This window comes from Salvelinus alpinus, chromosome 24 (assembly GCF_045679555.1).
Source record: "Salvelinus alpinus chromosome 24, SLU_Salpinus.1, whole genome shotgun sequence".
Taxonomy (NCBI): domain Eukaryota; kingdom Metazoa; phylum Chordata; class Actinopteri; order Salmoniformes; family Salmonidae; genus Salvelinus; species Salvelinus alpinus.
In genome coordinates, this window is record NC_092109.1 from 21,788,228 (window position 1) to 21,811,057 (window position 22,830).

At 47.9% G+C, this 22,830-nt stretch overlaps 1 protein-coding gene across 1 annotated transcript in view; it reads right to left on the reverse strand.

The window, feature by feature from the left end:
- Positions 1-250: 250 nt before the first annotated feature.
- LOC139552311 (BMP/retinoic acid-inducible neural-specific protein 1) overlaps positions 251-22,830 on the reverse strand; it is a 142,424-nt gene continuing 119,844 nt past the window's right edge. Inside the window, exons 7-8 of the mRNA XM_071363926.1 lie at positions 21,905-22,127; positions 251-4,763 (exon numbers count right to left, since the gene is read on the reverse strand). Of these exons, the coding sequence (XP_071220027.1) occupies positions 3,623-4,763; positions 21,905-22,127 (1,364 nt within the window). The 3' untranslated portion in view covers positions 251-3,622. The remainder of the gene's footprint in view (positions 4,764-21,904; positions 22,128-22,830) is intronic.

A 22,830-nucleotide genomic window follows, 5' to 3' on the forward strand; every position in this document is an offset into this window, starting at 1 on the left:
TACGGTATACCACTCAACCGTACTGTACAGCATATCTCACTGGAACATATTTGAGCAATTATCCACCAATCCCATCAAAAATAAAACCTTCAATCAAATGCTAAATTACAGTTACATCACAACAACTAGTCCTTGTTATCAGCACTGCCCACAAGGGTTGAATGAGGTACTGTGTAGGTGTTGTCTGTGAGAATCTTAATAGAAAGTTTTTTTTAATATATATACATAAATAAATAAATGCTATTCCACATAAATATAGCCTTTTAATGAGAAATTGATTATTATATGAAACATTCATTTGAAATAAGCTGATATAATGATTTCAACATAACAGCAAAAATTACATAGGCAAGGTATTAGGAGTTGTATATTCAATCAAATGTATCCATGGGTATATGCGACATTGCAGGGATGTTATGCTGATAAAGCAAATGTGTGCTTGTTTCATGTATGCCATGGTCAAAACGAACTCATATTTCATATGGTACACACTACCGTTCAAAAGTTTGGGGTCACTTAAAAATGCCCTTTTTTTAAAAAGAAAAACACATTTTATGTCCACTAAAATAACGTAAAATTGATAAGAAATACAGTATATACATTGTTAATGTTGTAAATGACTATTGTAGCTGGAAAGAGCTGATTTTTTATGGAATATCTACATAGGCGTACAGAGGCCCATTATCAGCAACCATCACTCCTGTGTTCCAATGGCACGTTGTGTTAGCTAATACAAGTTTATCATTTTAAAAGACTAATTGATCATTATAAAACCCGTTTGCAATTATGTTAGCACAGCTGAAAACTGTTGTTCTGATTAAAGAAGCAATAAAACTGGCCTTCTTTAGACTCGTTGAGTATCTGGAGCATCAGCATTTGCGGGTTTGATTACTGGCTCAAAGTGGCCAGAAACAAAGAACTTTCTTCTGAAACTCATCAGTCTATTCTTGTTCTGAGAAATTAAGGCTATTCCATGCGAGAAATTGCCAAGAAACTGAAGTTCTCGTACAATGCTGTGTACTACTCCCTTTACAGAACAGCGCAAACTGGCTGTAACCAGAATACAAAGAGGAGTGGGGGACCCCGGTGCACAACTGAGAAAGAGGAGTAGTACATTAGAGTGTCTAGTTTGAGAAACAGATGCCTCATAAGTCCTCAACTGGCAGCTTCATTAAATAGTACCGGCAAAACACCAGTCTCAACATCAACAGTGAAGAGGCGACTCTGAGATGCTGGCCTTCTAGGCAGAGTTCCTCTGTCCAGTGTCTGTGTTCTTTTGCCCATCTTAATCTTTTCTTTTCATTGGCCAGTCTGAGATATGGCTTTTTCTTTGCAACTCTGCCTAGAAGATATTCCATTGAAAATCAGCCGTTTTCAGCTACAATTGTCATTTACAACATTAACAATGTCTACACTGTATTTCTGATCAATTTGATGTTATTTTAATGGACAAAAAATATATTTTTCTTTCAAAAACAAGGACATTTCTAAGTGACCCCAAACTTTTGAACGGTAGTGTACTTTGATTAAAACCGTCAGAAATTGCCATCCCTCTCTGATATTCATAATGAAGTAATTCACTTAAGAATGGAGTGTATTTGAAATTTGTGCAATAGCACACCAACGGTATTGTGGGTATTCTCATTAATAATGGCCTCTTTTGTTCTCTTGGAATTACTATGATTTAAGTAGTCTTTGATGTTATAACTATACCAACACTAAGTTGCTATTTACAGGTATAATGTACATAGGAGAGATAGTGTCAGGAAATTGAGACTTCAATCTCTTGATGATGGGTCATTTAACCACATGCACAAACCAGCAGGGCTTTAGCTAGAAAACATGTATCTCAGGCTGAGAGATGACGGACAGATCTGCATTGATGTGGTCTGTTTTGCTGAATTCTTTTGAATGTCTCTTGTGTGGTAATGTGTTTTTACTGTAAACAGTAACTAAACTAAGAGCAATTTCCCTCCTCTAAATATGTTAAAGGGATAGGTAACAGGCACTTAATAATACTACTAATAATAATAATAATAACAATAATAACGTAGGTAGTGTTCCTTGACAGTTCTGAGATAGTATGATGTTTGATACTATGTTTATTTATGTAGCTATATATAGCTATAAACGTATGTCATGTCAGTGCTTTCAATAAAGTATGACTAGAAAGATTAAACAACCTTGTGTCAGAGGGTTCAATCTGATTTGCATGGTCATTCAAAGTTAAGATCCAACGTGGCATAAAAAAAAGTACATAAAATAGAAAGTAGATTTACAGATTAAAATGAACAGAAGTATTTGAAGCTTTTATATAACTGTTTCCCATGTGGGTTCACTCTAGTTAGTAGAAATAGAAACCCAATGGCTTTACAATGTCATCCCATAATCCCACAGAATACACTCTCTCTGTCCACTGTGTTATCCTCCATTTGAAATGAATTTGGGGGAAACAACAACGACAACATAAAATACATGAATGGGACATTTTTCATGTTTTAGAAAATGGATCACGGGGCTTTCCATGTCTTATGTGTACCTCGGGGAAATGTATGGCTTTCATGGTGTCTGTTGCAGATGTACGCGAATGATCGATGCTCAAATTTGCTCTTGGTGCCGAAAAGCTTGACACATCAGCAGTCACAAGGTGTACGTTTTGCAAAGCTGTACGAAATAGCATTGATTGTTCATCTTCAGACCACAATATTGCACTCAGGCACCAGAAGAAACCCCCTCATGAGAAATGCCTGTAGAATTTCAAGCACGGGAGGTAGCGCCCAAAGATAAGTTTCAGCTTAGACTTGATTCACTCACTCTCAAATGACACATTCAATTAACGAACAGCAATAAGCATCAAGCTAAATAAAGGTATACACATATATAAACAGCTGGTTTCTGTTATTTGACATGAAATGACTATCCGCTGCCCCGGTCGTGTGCCGATGCTTTAAGTACAGCAACAAAGTGCCTTAAACCTTACTTCACAAAGAGAGGGATGCAGACTTGTCATGAGTATTTAATGTTATAAAGAGACTATATAGCTAATGCTTAAAGTATTTGCTTGCTGGGCTATGTACCCATAAAATGTATGAATGCCTTCATACTGTATTAACCTGTCATTTTACATGTTTGTAATATTTTGCTTGTTGATAAAGCATATTAACTGAAATAAAAGGATGATATCTGGTCTGCCCTTATGCAACTTTATTATATCTTTAAAAATGTTTTACTCAGTAAATAATGGCAGTTTCAGATATAACCTTTGTTCCCTCAGACTAAAATAAAGGCCTCTTTGTCACCAGGAGATGGATTTAATTGTTTTTCTTATTTTTTTCTCGTTATGCTCTTTTAGGAAATGACAGACATGCTGGGACAAAATATGGTACAGTCTTTAAAGTGGTTTTCATTAATCTTCTTCTTTATCCAACTAAAAGGCTTCATCACTGCCTTTTTGAGTTTCATTTTAACAATTACAATTACAAAGTTTTAATAATACATCAAAAGGCAGAACAAAAAGGTCCAAAAAGGAAAAAAATAAAAAGGAAATAAAAAGGAATATCCCCAAACAGTTATATTTGTAGTGTCTGTTTGCTCTTTTTTTTGTATGTTTGTTTACTGTATCTCAGCAGAGTTTGGTAGTTAGGTGATCTGATTGTTTCAGTATCTCTGTGTTGTACATGTCCAAGGCGTGGTTGACCCGGATCATCTCGCTGTTGTTCAGCTTGAGCCTGTGCTTCAGCATACAGGAAAACAGGTCCAGCTGGGGTTTCCCGGGTGCCACTGGAGGGGCCAGGCGGTTAATCCGCTCCCTAATGTCCAGCAGCAAGAGCATGACAGAGGAGGAGGAGTAAAACTGGGTCCCCTGGGTGTACGACTGGTTCACCTGCTGCACGGCGCTGCGGAGCAGGTCTGCGTTGAAGCGCAGGCTGTAACCAAACACCTGGATGTCGGAGATCTTGATGTAGATCTGGCGCTTGTTGGGGTCGGACAGGTCCACGGGACCCTGGCCCGTGTCATTGCGTAACCCAGTGGGCATCTTGGCGCGGCTTCTTAGGTAGATGTGCACCGTCTCAAAGAAGGTCTTCCACCGGTTGCCCAGCAGCAGGGTCCAATTGAAGCACTGGGAGTTCCCCAGCCTCGTCTTCTCCCAGCGCGGGTAGCCGTGCTCACCGAAGGGCATGCTCCAGCCCTCTGAGTGGCTGCCGCTGAACGGGTTCACGTAAACAAAGAACATGGGGTCGATGCTGCTGTTGCGCATCTGGCAGATCTTCATGGAGAGCCCAATGATCATGTGGAGGTAGTCCATCCGGTTCTTGTTGCTCTTCAGGGTCAGGGACATGCGCTTGCGCCACCGTGGGTCAAAGAAGGTCTCCAGGCGGATCTCGTTGCTAATGAAGGTGGTGTGGATGTAGAGGCGCGAGTCCATCTTCTGGAGCAAGTACTTGAGCTCCAGGTCTTGGAAGTCCAGGTCGGTCTCGAAGCTGATGAACTGCTCGCTGCGTTCTGAGTCCACGTTCTGGGGCTCACAGCGGCCTCGGTACAGCTTGTACCCCTTGTTGCAGGAGCCGCACTGAGAGATGTTGGCCAGGCTGCACATGGCACAGCTGTTGTTGCCCCCAATGATACATGGGATGGGTCGCTGGCATAGGGTGATACCCGTGTGGCACACGCACATCCTCTGGCTCTCCAGGAAGGTCCCCCAGAAACCGTTCTCATTGCAGTAGAGGAAGGACTGGACCCTGTTCAGCCACTGCATCACAGACCTGGAGAATGGAAAGAAAGAAAGTGTCAGAGCCAGAGTGATCGAGGGGGAATAGAACAAATTGGGGAGCGGAGACACAGGGATAAAATGCACCATTAATAAGGACCGTTTAGCAAGCACAAATTCAGTGTTAAACTGAGGATTAACCTCCACTGCCACAGCCTGCTACTGTTTGTTACGGTCTAGTCTGTGGAGGGGATAATGTATTCCTCAAAGGCAGAATTCCTTTATTTCCCCCGTGGGATGGCAGCATCATTTCCTATGCAAATTGTGTCTCTTATTCCACCTTAGGCATCCCTTTCTGTCATCTTGGTAGTACTGAAACTTTCTACTGTGAGATGAGGGTGTTTTTCTAGGAGAGACTGGAGAGGATGAGCTCAAGGTTAGCCTGACATGCTAATGAACTAGCATGGTAACGGTGATGGGTGACCTAGTGCTTGACAGGCCAGAGAGCCCCAAGCCATCCCAAAATGAGCCATGGGTAGGGCCAGGGAAGGGGACAGAGGAGACACTCTACAGACCCAAATTACTTTTGCTCCTATGGGATATGAAATAAACTCAGCAAAAAAAACTCCTCTCATTGTCAACTGCGTTTATTTTCAGCAAACTTAACATGTGTAAATATTTGTATGAACATAACAAGATTCAACCACTGAGACATAAACTGAACAAGTTCCACAGACGTGATTAACAGAAATTGAATAATGTGTCCCTGAACAAAGGGGGGTCTAAACCAAAAGTAACACTCATTATCTGGTGTGGCCACTAGCTGCATTAAGTACTGCAGTGCATCTCCTCCTCATGGACTGCACCAGATTTGCCAGGTCTTGCTGTGAGATGTTACCCCACTCTTCCACCAAGGCACCTGCAAGTTCCTGGACATTTCTGGGAGGAATGGCCCTAGCCCTCAGCCGATCCAACAGGTCCCAGATGTGCTCAATGGGATTGAGATCCGGGCTCTTTACTGGCCATGGCTTAACACTAACATTCCTGTCTTGCAGGAAATCATGCACAGAACGAGCAGTATGGCTGGTGGCATTGTTATGCTGGAGGGTCATATCAGGATGTGCCTGCAGGAAGGTACCACATGAGGTTGAGATTGCCTGCAAGACAACAAGCTCAGTCCGATGAACAACACTCATTCCTTCGACGATAAACGCGAATTCGACCATCACCCCGGTGAGACAAAACCGTGAAGAGTGAAGAGCACTTTTTGCCAGTCCTGTCTGGTCCAGCGACGGTTGTCGGTGATGTCTGGTGAGGACCTGCCTTACAACAGGCCTACAAGCCTCTCTAAGCCTATTGCGGACAGTCTGTGTAATGATGGAGCGATTGTGCGTTCCGGGTGTGATGTTTGGATGTACCGATCCTGTGCAGATGTTGTTACACGTGGTCTGCCACTGCGAGGACGATCAGCTGTCCGTCCTGTCTCCCCGTAGCTCTGTCTTAGGCGTCTCTCAGTATGGACATTGCAATTTATTGCCCTGGCCACATCTGCAGTCCTCATGCCTCCTTGCAGCATGCCTAAGGCACATTCACGCAGATGAGCAGGGACCCTGGGCATCTTTCTTTCGGTGTTTTTCAGAGTCAGCAGAAAGGCCTCTTTAGTGTCCTAAGTTTTAACTGTGATCTTCATTGCCTATCGTCTGTAAGCTGTTAGTGTCTTAACGACCATTCCATGGGTGCATGTTCATTAATTGTTTATGGTTCATTGAACAAGCATGGGAAACAGTGTTTAAACCCTTTACAATGAAGATCTGTGAAGTTATTTGGATTTTTAATAATTATCTTTGAAAGACAGGGTCCTGAAAAAGGGACGTTTCTTTTTTTGCTGAGTTTCGGTTGAAGGATATGTAACTGGTACTTTGAGGATTATTTTAAAATTATAATTAGACAGCTTCCCAAAAGTGATTTGATAAAGTTTAACTTTGAGTTAATACTGATTTTGAACAAATTGAGTTGTGAGAAATATATTTTAATCCATTTAACATTTCGTCTTTAGTTAGCAATTCTTACATAAACCTGACTCCATAATTTTTTGAAGACTGGTTGAACTGACATAAAGCGATGTACTTTCAAGGCAATCTTGGATATGTCCTTGGATCAGTCCTACCCTGATAAAAGTTCCTTTATCTCCTTAACTGAAGAGAGGAGTATCAAAAGATAAGAGTAACATTGTGAAATAACAAAGACACGGCTGAATGCATGTCCCAGAACACTGACTCTAAGATGCACTTTGAGAAAGTAATGCTTTTGTTCACGGCCACATATTCACCCCCACTATTATCTCTACAGGACATAAAGACAAAGCCAATGGCTATTCTGTTGGAATGAAAAATACGTTCCAGTGCTCATGTAAGAGCATCTTGAATCTTGAGAAGAACCTTGAATATAATATTTCACAGAACAAGAAAAACGGAGGAGATTGATGAAAGGGTAACAATTTACTTGACACCCAGCGTCATAACATGTTAAGTTATCTGACATAACTTGTTATAATATGGTCATAACACTGTCATGACACATATATTTAGACCTGTTCTGACATATATTGTGTTATTTTATGGCTGGTTATGACACCTACATAAGAGTGTCAAAACCCATAAAACTTACCACACAAGGCATAACATTCCATTACGCCATAGCCTACGTGTCAACAGTATGTTTATGTTATATAATGTTTTGGGAAATTGACCATATTAAATGATTATTGTAATTGCGCACACATTGATGTCAGACATGTGCCTACCCTAATGCTCTGTTATTGATGACTGGGATGAATGCAGGAGCAGATTTCAGGAGCAGGACAAGAAACCCTCTTTTTGACTGATGACTGATATAAGGGCACGTACGTGACAGGCCTATCTGGCTTGTATGATGATGATGGTCATAATGCTTCATGACAGTGTCGTAAAGTGTATTTTCTACAAGTTATTTAAAATATGATGGAAAAAACCATGTGTAACGGTAATCCTCTTCCTCTTCAACCGAAGAGGAGGAGTAGTGATTGAACCAAGGCGCAGCGGGTTGTGATGACATATTTATTTACAGAAAAGACGAAAACACGAACTTGACTATAAACTAACAAAACAACAAAACGGAGTAGACAAACCTGGACATGCGAACTTACATAAAACGCAGAACTCACGAACAGGAAAATGACTACACAAAAGACCGAACTTACAAACAAACCGAACAGTCCCGTATGGTGCGACAAACACTGACACAGGAGACAACCACCCACAACGAACACTGTGAAACAACCTACCTAAATATGACTCTCAATTAGAGGAAAACGCAAAACACCTGCCTCTAATTAAGAGCCATACCAGGCAACCCTTAAACCAACATAGAAACAGAAAACATAGAATGCCCACCCAAACTCACGTCCTGACCAACTAACACATACAACAAACTAACAGAAATAGGTCAGGAACGTGACATAACCCCCCCCTTAAGGTGCGAACTCCGGGCGCACTAGCACAAAGTTTAGGGGAGGGTCTGGGTGGGCATCTGACCACGGTGGTGGCTCAGGCTCAGGACGAGGTCCCCACCCCACCATAGTCAATCCCAGCTCGCTAATCCCCCTCAGAATGACCACCCCTCTATTCCACCCACCTAATATATGCAACACAAAATAAAGGGACAGCTCCGGGACAAGGTAGCTCAGGACATAGAGGTAGGTGAGAATAGAGAGGTAGATAGAGAGGTAGCTCAGGATAAAGAGATAGCTCAGGATAGAGGGGCAATTCCGGACTGAAAGGCAGCTCCGGACAGAGAGACAGCTCTGGACTGAGGGGCAGTTCTGGATTACTGGCAGCTCCGGACTGGCTGACGGCTCTGGACGCTCATGGCTGGCTGACGGCTCTGGACGCTCATGGCAGGCTGATGGCTCTAGACGCTCATGGCTCGCTGACGGCTCTGGCTGCTCATGGCTCGCTGACGGCTCTGGCTGCTCATGGCTCGCTGACGGCTCTGGCTGCTCATGGCTCGCTGACGGCTCTGGCTGCTCATGGCTCGCTGACGGCTCTGGCTGCTCATGGCTCGCTGACGGCTCTGGCTGCTCATGGCTCGCTGACGGCTCTGGCTGCTCATGGCTCGCTGACGGCTCTGGCTGCTCATGGCTCACTAACGGCTCTGGACGCTCATGGCTCACTGGCGGTTCTGGACGCTCATGGCTCACTGGCGGCTCTGGCAGATCCTGTCTGGTTGGCGGCTCTGGCAGATCCTGTCTGGTTGGCGGCTCTGGCAGATCCTGTCTGGTTGGCGGCTCTGGCAGATCCTGTCTGGTTGGCGGCTCTGGCAGATCCTGTCTGACGAATGGCTCTAGCGGCTCCTGACTGACTATCGGCTCTGACGGCTCGGGACAGACGGGCGGCTCTAATGGCTCGGGACAGACGGATGGCTCAGACGGCGCTGGGGAGACGGATGGCTCAGATGGCGCTGGGGAGACGGATGGCTCAGATGGCGCTGGGGAGACGGATGGCTCAAATGGCGCTCGGGAGACGGATGGCTCAGACGGCGCTGCGGAGACGGATGGCTCAGACGGCGCTGCGGAGACGGATGGCTCTGGCTGATCCAGTCTGGCGGAAGGCTTTGGCTGCTCCTGTCTGGCGGAAGGCTCTAGCGGCTCCTGTCTGGCGGAAGGCTCTAGCGGCTCCTGTCTGGCGGAAGGCTCTGTAGGCTCATGGCAGACGGGCGGCTTTGCAGGCTCATGGCAGACGGGCGGCTTTGAAGGCTCAATACCGACGGGCAGTTCATGCGGCGCTTGGTAGACGGACAGTTCAGGCGCCGTTGGGCAGACGGCAGACTCTGGCCGGCTGAGACGCACTGTAGGCCTGGTACGTGGTGCCGGAACTGGAGGCACCGGACTGGAGACACGCACCTTCAGGCTAGTGCGGGGAGCAGGGACAGGGCACACTGACCTCTCAAAGCGCACTATAGGCCTGGTGCGTGGTACCGGCACTGGTGGTACCGGGCTAAGGGCACGCACCTCAGGGCGAGTGCGGGGAGAAGGAACAGTGTGTACAGGACTCTGGAGACGCACAGGTGGCTTAGTGCGTGGTGCCGGAACTGGAGGCACCGAACTGGATACACGCACCATAGGAAGAGTGCGTGGAGGAGGAACAGGGCTCTGGAAACGCACTGGAAGCCTGGTGCGTGGTGTAGGCACTGGTGGTACTGGGCTGGGGCGGGGAGGTAGCGCCGGAAATACCGGACCGTGCAGGCGTACTGGCTCCCTTGAGCACCGAGCCTGCCCAACCTTACCTGGTTGAATACTCCCCGTCGCCCGACCAGTGCGGGGAGGTGGAATAACCCGCACCGGGCTATGTAGGCGAACCGGGGACACCATGCGTAAGGCTGGTGCCATGAATGCCGGCCCGAGAAGACGCACTGGAGACCAGACACGTTGAGCCGGCCTCATGACACCTGGCTCAATGCCCAATCTAGCCCTACCAGTGCGGGGAGGTGGAATAACCCGCACCGGGCTATGCACACGTACAGGAGACACCATGCGCTCTACTGCGTAACACGGTGTCTGCCCGTACTCCCGCTCTCCACGGTTAGCCTGGGAAGTGGGCGCAGGTCTCCTACCTGCCCTTGGCCCACTACCTCTTAGCCCCCCCAAGAAATTTTTGGGATTTCTTCTCGGGCTTCCTTGCTAGCCGCGTACCTTCATAATTGCGGTTCCTCTCTCCGGTTGCCTCCGCTCTCCTAATCGCCTCCAGCTGTTCCCATGGGAGGCGATCCCTTCCAGCCAGGATCTCCTCCCATGTGTAGCAACCCTTTCCGTTTAGTACGTCCTCCCATGTCCACTGCTCGAACTCACGCTGCTTGGTTTTGGATTGGTGGGTGGTTCTGTAACGGTAATCCTCTTCCTCTTCAACCGAAGAGGAGGAGTAGTGATTGAACCAAGGCGCAGCGGGTTGTGATGACATATTTATTTACAGAAAAGACGAAAACACGAACTTGACTATAAACTAACAAAACAACAAAACGGAGTAGACAAACCTGGACATGCGAACTTACATAAAACGCAGAACTCACGAACAGGAAAATGACTACACAAAAGACCGAACTTACAAACAAACCGAACAGTCCCGTATGGTGCGACAAACACTGACACAGGAGACAACCACCCACAACGAACACTGTGAAACAACCTACCTAAATATGACTCTCAATTAGAGGAAAACGCAAAACACCTGCCTCTAATTAAGAGCCATACCAGGCAACCCTTAACCAACATAGAAACAGAAAACATAGAATGCCCACCCAAACTCACGTCCTGACCTAACACATACAACAAACTAACAGAAATAGGTCAGGAACGTGACATAACCCCCCCCTTAAGGTGCGAACTCCGGGCGCACTAGCACAAAGTTTAGGGGAGGGTCTGGGTGGGCATCTGACCACGGTGGTGGCTCAGGCTCAGGACGAGGTCCCCACCCCACCATAGTCAATCCCAGCTCGCTAATCCCCCTCAGAATGACCACCCCTCTATTCCACCCACCTAATATATGCAACACAAAATAAAGGGACAGCTCCGGGACAAGGTAGCTCAGGACATAGAGGTAGGTGAGAATAGAGAGGTAGATAGAGAGGTAGCTCAGGATAAAGCGATAGCTCAGGATAGAGGGGCAATTCCGGACTGAAAGGCAGCTCCGGACAGAGAGACAGCTCTGGACTGAGGGGCAGTTCTGGATTACTGGCAGCTCCGGACTGGCTGACGGCTCTGGACGCTCATGGCTGGCTGACGGCTCTGGACGCTCATGGCAGGCTGACGGCTCTGGACGCTCATGGCTCGCTGACGGCTCTGGCTGCTCATGGCTCGCTGACGGCTCTGGCTGCTCATGGCTCGCTGACGGCTCTGGCTGCTCATGGCTCGCTGACGGCTCTGGCTGCTCATGGCTCGCTGACGGCTCTGGCTGCTCATGGCTCGCTGACGGCTCTGGCTGCTCATGGCTCGCTGACGGCTCTGGCTGCTCATGGCTCGCTGACGGCTCTGGCTGCTCATGGCTCACTAACGGCTCTGGACGCTCATGGCTCACTGGCGGTTCTGGACGCTCATGGCTCACTGGCGGCTCTGGCAGATCCTGTCTGGTTGGCGGCTCTGGCAGATCCTGTCTGGTTGGCGGCTCTGGCAGATCCTGTCTGGTTGGCGGCTCTGGCAGATCCTGTCTGTTTGGCGGCTCTTGCAGATCCTGTCTGGTTGGCGGCTCTGGCAGATCCTGTCTGACGAATGGCTCTAGCGGCTCCTGACTGACTATCGGCTCTGACGGCTCGGGACAGACGGGCGGCTCTAATGGCTCGGGACAGACGGATGGCTCAGACGGCGCTGGGGAGACGGATGGCTCAGATGGCGCTGGGGAGACGGATGGCTCAGATGGCGCTGGGGAGACGGATGGCTCAAATGGCGCTCGGGAGACGGATGGCTCAGACGGCGCTGCGGAGACGGATGGCTCAGACGGCGCTGCGGAGACGGATGGCTCTGGCTGATCCAGTCTGGCGGAAGGCTTTGGCTGCTCCTGTCTGGCGGAAGGCTCTAGCGGCTCCTGTCTGGCGGAAGGCTCTAGCGGCTCCTGTCTGGCGGAAGGCTCTGTAGGCTCATGGCAGACGGGCGGCTTTGCAGGCTCATGGCAGACGGGCGGCTTTGAAGGCTCAATACCGACGGGCAGTTCATGTGGCGCTTGGTAGACGGACAGTTCAGGCGCCGTTGGGCAGACGGCAGACTCTGGCCGGCTGAGACGCACTGTAGGCCTGGTACGTGGTGCCGGAACTGGAGGCACCGGACTGGAGACACGCACCTTCAGGCTAGTGCGGGGAGCAGGGACAGGGCACACTGACCTCTCAAAGCGCACTATAGGCCTGGTGCGTGGTACCAGCACTGGTGGTACCGGGCTAAGGGCACGCACCTCAGGGCGAGTGCGGGGAGAAGGAACAGTGTGTACAGGACTCTGGAGACGCACAGGTGGCTTAGTGCGTGGTGCCGGAACTGGAGGCACCGAACTGGATACACGCACCATAGGAAGAGTGCGTGGAGGAGGAACAGGGCTCTGGAAACGCACTGGAAGCCTGGTGCGTGGTGTAGGCACTGGTGGTACTGGGCTGGGGCGGGGAGGTAGCGCCGGAAATACCGGACCGTGCAGGCGTACTGGCTCCCTTGAACACCGAGCCTGCCCAACCTTACCTGGTTGAATACTCCCCGTCGCCCGACCAGTGCGGGGAGGTGGAATAACCCGCACCGGGCTATGTAGGCGAACCGGGGACACCATGCGTAAGGCTGGTGCCATGAATGCCGGCCCGAGAAGACGCACTGGAGACCAGACGCGTTGAGCCGGCCTCATGACACCTGGCTCAATGCCCAATCTAGCCCTACCAGTGCGGGGAGGTGGAATAACCCGCACCGGGCTATGCACACGTACAGGAGACACCATGCGCTCTACTGCGTAACACGGTGTCTGCCCGTACTCCCGCTCTCCACGGTTAGCCTGGGAAGTGGGCGCAGGTCTCCTACCTGCCCTTGGCCCACGACCTCTTAGCCCCCCCCCAAGAATTTTTGGGATTTCTTCTCGGGCTTCCTTGCTAGCCGTGTACCTTCATAATTGCGGTCCTCTCTCCGGTTGCCTCCGCTCTCCTAATCGCCTCCAGCTGTTCCCATGGGAGGCGATCCCTTCCAGCCAGGATCTCCTCCCATGTGTAGCAACCCTTTCCGTTTAGTACGTCCTCCCATGTCCACTGCTCGAACTCACGCTGCTTGGTTCTGGATTGGTGGGTGGTTCTGTAACGGTAATCCTCTTCCTCTTCAACCGAAGAGGAGGAGTAGTGATTGAACCAAGGCGCAGCGGGTTGTGATGACATATTTATTTACAGAAAAGACGAAAACACGAACTTGACTATAAACTAACAAAACAACAAAACGGAGTAGACAAACCTGGACATGCGAACTTACATAAAACGCAGAACTCACGAACAGGAAAATGACTACACAAAAGACCGAACTTACAAACAAACCGAACAGTCCCGTATGGTGCGACAAACACTGACACAGGAGACAACCACCCACAACGAACACTGTGAAACAACCTACCTAAATATGACTCTCAATTAGAGGAAAACGCAAAACACCTGCCTCTAATTAAGAGCCATACCAGGCAACCCTTAAACCAACATAGAAACAGAAAACATAGAATGCCCACCCAAACTCACGTCCTGACCAACTAACACATACAACAAACTAACAGAAATAGGTCAGGAACGTGACACCATGACTGTAAAGAATTCATTATAACAACAACAAAGGATTTAGAAAACAAACTTTCAAACGAAAGGAAACTTCTTGGCAGGGCAAAATATTATTTCAATAAATGTGGGTTTTGACACTTATGTAGGTGTAATAATCAGCACTAAAATAATGCAATATATGTCACAACAGGTGTAAAGCACCATGACTAAACAACGAAAGTTGAATGACAAAATGTATGAACAGGTTTTTAATGCAGTCGGTTTGTCTCCAAAAGTTCAAAGAACACAAGGTTAATAGTAAAGGGCAATAGTAAAGGGCTTACATGTGTTACATATATATATACTGTATATTACAGGAGAAGGTCAATTTGGGAAATCTATACGTTCCCCGTAACAAATTTGAAACAGGAAAGGAGCCAGCATATATTGACACAACACACAAGGTATGAGATCTTTAAAATAGTCCTCCGTTTTTCGTGCACTCAGGTACTTATTGGACTTGTGAGAAATGTTTGCGGATGTTTACGCCACAAAGATTAAACCATTCCTATTATTTTTATTATCTCTTCATTTACGTACGAGAGGCAGGCATAATCATATTATTCCATATATATTCCCCCTTGAGTTTATCTGCAATAACTACAGTTTTATGTGATCTGAAACACTGGAATAAAACATGTTCCATCATATAACTGCTTCCCTCAATATGCAGTTTGAGAGCATCATGCTGGTAGTTTTATTTTTCCTTATTTCTTTCCCTCCAATTCAAGTGGCTGGGTTGAGTTTGCCACAGGGAATGAGATGGAAACAAGTGGGAATGAATGCTGTTTGTTTTCACGAATCACAGCACAATCTCTGTGTTTGTAATAGGGCATCAGACAGCTCTGGTGCTCAGCGCAGATGACATACATTATCACAAGACCCCTTCTGTTTGCGGGAACGAGGGAAAAATAAAAAGAGAGATAGAATGAGAGAAATACAGAGAGAGATATTTGTTGACACTGATGATTGAATGTGATAGTTGATCTATTAGTGCATTATGTTGGATGACAAAAATACCCTGTGATTTCATTATTGATAGAAGTTCTTATGAAAGGGAGTTATGTACCAGACATATCTTGACAACCATAACCCTGTCAACGTCTATAGCAATTACTGCTAAATAATATATAGAGTACAGTCAAATCTGTTAACATGCTAAAGTCTGCCCATGAATAATTACTTTGATACATAAACATGGATGCCGATTACTTGGCTGGGAGTTATGCTATTTTATATCCGTCACCATTAATCACTCTCTGTTTGATAAGAGCTTCTAGCTATAATCCCCTGGCACGTCTGCTATAGCTCTGCACAGGCACATTCCATATGTTTCCCTGCATAGAGAGCTCACATCTGTGATAGGTGAGTGGGTGTAAGACAAGGTGAGGCAGGTGGAGCTAAGCCTATATTTACCTTGCAACACATCGGATGATTTTCTAATGCAAGTTTGATCAACCCCAGTTTATCAGCTACAGGCTGATGACAAATGAGGGCAATTAGAGCTAGCCAACAGTGAGGGACAGAGGCCTTTCATATGTAGAGACGGCCACCACACATTGATTACTCATTTAATTACAGTCGTTTTTTTGATTGAATACCACAGGTATCTTAGAGATATGCCGCACGCATGCATTCATGAAATGGCAACCAGGCTTGAATAATAATAATAAGCACCATACTTTCCTTTCCTCTATTTACCTCAAGCTAAATCCAATGAAAATATAACTTATGCACACAGCTCATGGTTGTATACAGTGGTGGAAAAAGTACTCATTTGTCATACTTGAGTAAAAGTAGAGATAGATTAATAGAAAATGACTCAGGTAAAAGTGAAATTCACCCGGTAAAATACCACTTGAGCAAACGTCTAAAAGTATTTGGTTTTAAATATATGTAAGTATCAAAAGTAAAAGTTTAAATTGACGGATAGCCAGGGGCACACTCCAACACTCAGACATAATTTACAAACAAAGCATTTGCGTTTAGTGAGTCCTCCAGATCAGAGGCAGTAGGGGTGACCAGGTATGTCCTCTTGATAAGTATATGAATTGGACCATTTTCCTGTACTGCTAAGCATTCAAAATGTAATGACTACCTTTGGGTGTCAGGATAAATGTACAGAGTAAAAGGTGCATTATTTTCTTTAGGAATGTAGTGAAGTAAAAGTAAGTTGTCAAAAAATGTAAATAGTAAGGTAAAGTACAGATACGCCAAAAAACTACTTAAGTAGTACTTTAAAGTATTTTTACTTAAGTACTTTACACCACTGCTTGTATAGTCATCTGGTTATGCATAAAGGCATGACTCTTTCTTGTCCACATGACCAGGAAAAACAGACAACCCAGAGTTTTTCCCAGTAAAACACACGGCCATAAAAATCTGCTGGTCCTAGTTATGCAGTACATCCAGGAGCACAGCACGCTTAAAAGAAACCAACGCTGAGGCTCTCCTCTGAACTACTTGGAATATTCCACTCATTACACCTGTGAAAACACCATAAATGTTTAAAAGGGTACGGTCCAGCCATGCCTGTAGATTGCCTGTGGATTGTGTAACAGTGATTATCACTATAGATGTAAGTGTAACGGCGGTCCTCCTCCTCTTCATCCGAAGAGGAGGAGCAGGGATTGAACCAAGGTGCAGCGCGTTGAAATGACATAATGAACTTTTATTAACAAGACAAAACGAAACAAACTATACTTGAAAACTAATAAAATAACAAAACGAAAGTAGACAGACCTGAACGATGAACTTACATACAACGTGAAGAACGAAATGAACAGGAACAGACTACATAAAATGAACAAACCGCAAACAGTCCCGTATGGTGCAAACATATACACAGACACAGGAGACAACCACCCACAAACAAACCTTGTGAACAGCCTACCTAAATATGACTCTCAATTAGAGGAACGCCAAACACCTGCCTCCAATTGAGAGCCATACCAGGCAACCCTAAACCAACATAGAAACAGACAACATAGAATGCCCACCCAAACTCACGTCCTGACCAACTAACACACAAAACTAAACAGAAAACAGGTCAGGAACGTGACATAACCCCCCCCTCAAGATGCGTACTCCGAACGCATCACCAAAAAGTCCAGGGGAGGGTCTGGGTGGGCATCTGACCACGGTGGTGGCTTAGGCTCCGGGCGTGGTTCCCACCCCACCATAATCAATCCCCGCTTCCCTATCCTCCCCACAATGACCACCCTCCAAATAACCCCACCTAAATTTAGGGGCAACACCAGAATCAAGGACAGCTCTGGGACAAGGTAGCTCAGGACATAGGGATAGCTCAGGACAGAGGGATAGCTTAGGAGAGAGAGGTAGCTCAGGATAAAGAGGTAGCTCAGGATAGAGGGGCAACTCCGGACTGAAGGGCAGCTCCGGACAGAGAGACAGCTCTGGACTGAGGGGCAGTTCTGAATTACTAGCCGCTTCTGGCTGAGGGACAGCTCATGGCTGACTGACGGCTCTGGACGCTCATGGCAGGCTGACGGCTCTGGACGCTCATGGCAGGCTGACGGCTCTGGACGCTCATGGCAGGCTGACGGCTCTGGACGCTCATGGCAGGCTGACGGCTCTGGACGCTCATGGCAGGCTGACGGCTCTGGACGCTCATGGCTGGCTGACGGCTCTGGACGCTCATGGCTGGCTGACGGCTCTGGCTGCTCATGGCTCTCTGACGGCTCTGGCTGCTCATGGCTCTCTGACGGCTCTGGACGCTCATGGCAGGCTGACGGCTCTGGACGCTCATGGCAGGCTGACGGCTCTGGACGCTCATGGCAGGCTGACGGCTCTGGACGCTCATGGCAGGCTGACGGCTCTGGACGCTCATGGCAGGCTGACGGCTCTGGACGCTCATGGCAGGCTGACGGCTCTGGACGCTCATGGCAGGCTGACGGCTCTGGACGCTCATGGCAGGCTGACGGCTCTGGACGCTCATGGCTGGCTGACGGCTCTGGACGCTCATGGCTGGCTGACGGCTCTGGACGCTCATGGCTCTCTGATGGCTCTGGCTGCTCATGGCTCTCTGATGGCTCTGGCTGCTCATGGCTCGCTGACGGCTCTGGCAGATCCTGTCTGGCTGACGGCTCTGGCAGATCCTGTCTGGCTGGCGGCTCTGGCAGATCCTGTCTGGCTGGCGGCTCTGGCAGATCCTGTCTGGTTGGCGGCTCTGGCAGATCCTGTCTGGTTGGCGGCTCTGGCAGATCCTGTCTGACGGGCGGCTCTAGCGGCTCCTGTCTGGCGGGCGGCTCTAGCGGCTCCTGTCTGGCGGACGGCTCTGTAGGCTCATGGCAGACGGGCGGCTTTGCAGGCTCATGGCAGACGGGCGGCTTTGCAGGCTCATTGCAGACGGGCGGCTCAGACGGCGCTGGGGAGACGGATGGCTCAGATGGCGCTGGGGAGACGGATGGCTCAGATGGCGCTGGGGAGACGGATGGCTCAGATGGCGCTGGGGAGACGGATGGCTCAGATGGCGCTGGGGAGACGGATGGCTCTGGCCGGATAAGGCGCACTGTAGACCTGGTGCGTGGTGCCGGAACTGGAGGCACGGGGCTAAGGACACGCACCTTCATACTAGTGCGGGGAGCAGGGACAGGGCACACTGAACTCTCAAAGCGTACTCTATACCTGGTGCGTGGTACCGGCACTGGTGGCACCGGGCTGAGGGCACGCACCTCAGGACTAGTACGGGGAGAAGTGACAGTGTGTACAGGACTTAGGAGACGCACAGGTGGCTTAGTGCGTGGGGCCGGAACTGGAGGCACCGAACTGGATACACGCACTATAGGGAGAGTGCGTGGAGGAGGAACAGGGCTCAGGAGACGCACTGGTAGCCTAGTGCGTAGTGTAGGCACTGTAGGTACTAGGCTGGGGCGGGGAGGTGGCACCGGAAATACCGGACCGTGCAGGCGTACTGGCTCTCTTGAGCATTGAGCCTGCCCAACCTTACCTGGTTGAATGCTCCTGGTCGCCCGCCCAGTGCGGGGAGGTGGAATAACCCGCACCGGGCTGTGTAGGCGAACCGGGGAAACCATGCGTAAGGCAGGTGCCATGTATGCCGGCCCGAGGAGACGCACTGGAGACCAGACGCGTTGAGCCGGCCTCATGACACCTGGCTCAATGCCCAATCTAGCCCTACCAGTGCGGGGAGGTGGAATAACCCGCACCGGGCTATGCACACGTACAGGAGACACCGTGCGCTCTACTGCGTAACACGGTGTCTGCCCGTACTCCCGCTCTCCACGGTTAGCCTGGGAAGTGGGCGCAGGTCTCCTACCTGCCCTAGGCCCACTACCCCTTAGCCCCCCCCCAAGAAATTTTTGGGAGTTACTCACGGGCTTTTCGGGCTTCCGTGCAAGACGCGTCCCCTCATAACGCCGGTTCCTCTCTATTTTCCTCCGCTCTCCGAGCTGCCTCCAGCCGTTCCCATGGACGGTGATTTACTTTAGCCCATGGTCCTTCTCCGTTAAATATTTGCTCCCAACTCCACAAGTCCTGTATACTTGCCCGTTGCTCCAAATTACGCTGCTTGGCTCTGGATTGGTGGGTGGTTCTGTAACGGCGGTCCTCCTCCTCTTCATCCGAAGAGGAGGAGCAGGGATTGAACCAAGGTGCAGCGCGTTGAAATGACATAATGAACTTTTATTAACAAGACAAAACGAAACAAACTATACTTGAAAACTAATAAAATAACAAAACGAAAGTAGACAGACCTGAACGATGAACTTACATACAACGTGAAGAACGAAATGAACAGGAACAGACTACATAAAATGAACAAACCGCAAACAGTCCCGTATGGTGCAAACATATACACAGACACAGGAGACAACCACCCACAAACAAACACTGTGAACAGCCTACCTAAATATGACTCTCAATTAGAGGAACGCCAAACACCTGCCTCCAATTGAGAGCCATACCAGGCAACCCTAAACCAACATAGAAACAGACAACATAGAATGCCCACCCAAACTCACGTCCTGACCAACTAACACACAAAACTAAACAGAAAACAGGTCAGGAACGTGACAGTAAGTGTGTAATTAGACTACGGGGAGCAGCCTGAGGTCAAGCCACCACCATCAAAGTCCACCCTGGGTTTCCTCCTGCAGGTCTGAAGCTAAGCAGCCTTCCACAGTAGGGTCAAACTGTGGAGGAACCCCCTCCAGCCCTGGAGAGACTGGGTTCGTATTGTTCCTGCAGTTGTCAAGGCTCTCCACTGCCAGAATCCAATTGGGACCGAAAGAGGCTTGCTTTCTATAATTATAGGCGTGTGTCCCGTCGGTGGGAAGTAGATCAGTAGTAAGGATTTCTGGGTTGTCACAGGCAGTCTTCTCTCTCTCCAACTCGGCCCTTCAGGGCAAAGGCCATGCCACCAGAGAGGCTAGGGCCTCAGCTCAACTCTGAGCAGCAGGACAACAAGGTCTACTGCTACTAGTACTACTGTACTATATGTAATGGTGGCCGTGTGGATATGTGTGCTTTTTAAAAAGAGTAACATTTCACTATATTGCACACAGATACACATGAAATTCGGAAGGAGATATCACTTAAACTCATCCTAACAGCTGTGGGAGTACATAGCAAACCCACCTGATAATGTATGCTAACATATAAACACTAATTGTTAAACCTGTGCCTTGAACTGAGCCCCACAGCAAGGGTCTCCACATTCGTCATATCAGCCCTGTGTACTGTATGTCTCCAGAGGAAACATTACAAACACTAGTATGTTTACTAGTTTACGCTGCATTGGTGGTATCAAAGAGTAACACTGATGTGGGTACTGGTCTGAAAGGAGGATGCCTATTGGCACAGTGCATCTCTCACTGACATGGATGCATGAACACACACACACACACACACACACACACACACACACACACACACACACACACACACACACACACACACACACACACACACACACACACACACACACACACACACACACACACACACACACACTCAATCACTCACACATAAACACACACACACATATAGAAACAAATAAACACAGTTTCTCTTCACAGTGCCGTCAGGCGTCCTTGATGTGTGCTCTGCCGAGCACGGATTGCGCACTGCACCGCTTTGATAACACTTCTGAACAAACCCTTTGCCAAAGCTTGCATCCTAGCGTGGGTGTGTTCCTTCTACCTTCGTGACAGTTGACAGCTGTGCGTTCCTTAACCACATAACTGAATATTTTGAGGATTTTCGCTGTTTATATTTGTATATTGACATTCCACGCAGATGTAACATTATTTTTTTCATCTGGTATTTAGTGTGTTATTTTTCTCCATGTTGTCTGGTATATTATGGGGTGGAATGACTCCATTTTAGAATGCATTTCAGACTGGATTAGCATTAACACAGTGCCATTTGTGCAGCAAAGCGTGCTATCTGCAGTCACAGTAGGTGATGGCACATTGTGCACTGACCCGGCCAGAGAGCTCCCGCGGTTAGATTATTTTTCATCCTGCATTGTGAAATACTAGGTAAGACTAGGGTTCATTGGGCGTTTCCATGATTTCATGGACAGAACTATAAGAGCCAGAAAATTCAAAGTAAAAATGCATTATGTACTGTATCATAAAGTTTTTGCATACAGTAACAGGCATTACTGAAACGAAATACAGAAAGTCCCCTACCTAACAGAGTTCTCTCACAGATTAATTTTGTCACCTTGGTTGCAGTTTATCCACCTTTCTAAGTTACCTTTCGTGATACCGTGGTCCACAGCGTTGGCACCAACATTCTGCATCATCAAAACAACACATTACAATACAATGCAGCAGGGTTACATAATGCATTTTTACTGCTTCTTAGACCCACCTCTCCCTAGGCATCTGGTGGTTGGGGTTGTGGTGGCAGCGGATGCTGAGGCCAAATAGCTTGCGGGCGGTGCGCTGGATCTTGAGCCTCTGGCTCTCCAGGGAGCTCTGGAGCAGGCGGTAGCGGGCCTGCAGGTCCCAGTCACTGCCCCACAGGAGGTGGACACTGCTGACCGGCAGGAAGTGGGTGGAGGGCAGCCTCTTCAGGAACGACTTAAACTCATCTGGAGGAGGGAGAGGAAAGGAGGGTGATTAAGAGATCTTGTGGGACACAGACAAGGACTGTCTGTTGTCAGAGCAACCTTGGATGAGCCTCCTTCCTGTGCTTTCTGTTCTCAGGTGTTGGTTTCCTGAACAACAAAGCTTGCGTGCATCATGATGCATTACATGCCTTGAATCAAGCAAACAAAATACCATTGGCATTTATGATAATAGCACATCTGATCAAACAAATACTATCGTTAATGGTAGACTGGTTGAATCAACATTGTTTCACATCATTCCAAGCCAAAAAGTATATGTGATGACATTGAATCAATGTTGAATTCCGTCTCTTTTTCACCCAACTTTTAACCTAAATCCAATGACATGGTGAAATTTTTTGTTGATTTCACGTTGAATTCACGTTAATTGACAACTCAACCAAATCAAAACTAAACATTGAACTGATGTCTGTGCCCAATGGGTCGCGCTTCAACACTCTTAGTTGTTGCAGAAATGTACTCTCTGCATCTGAGTCAAATCGCTGAGTCTACCTTTAAATAGGAATACACCGTTTTATTATTTTAAGAATGGCTATCTGATACTGTATGCACTTCATCTTAGACATCTCTTCAGCAGCCAATGACCTTGAGTAACTCAAACTCAGTTTGTGTCCTCTATAATATATATGTATGGCTGTCAGGGTTTATTTGTCTCCTTTTATTA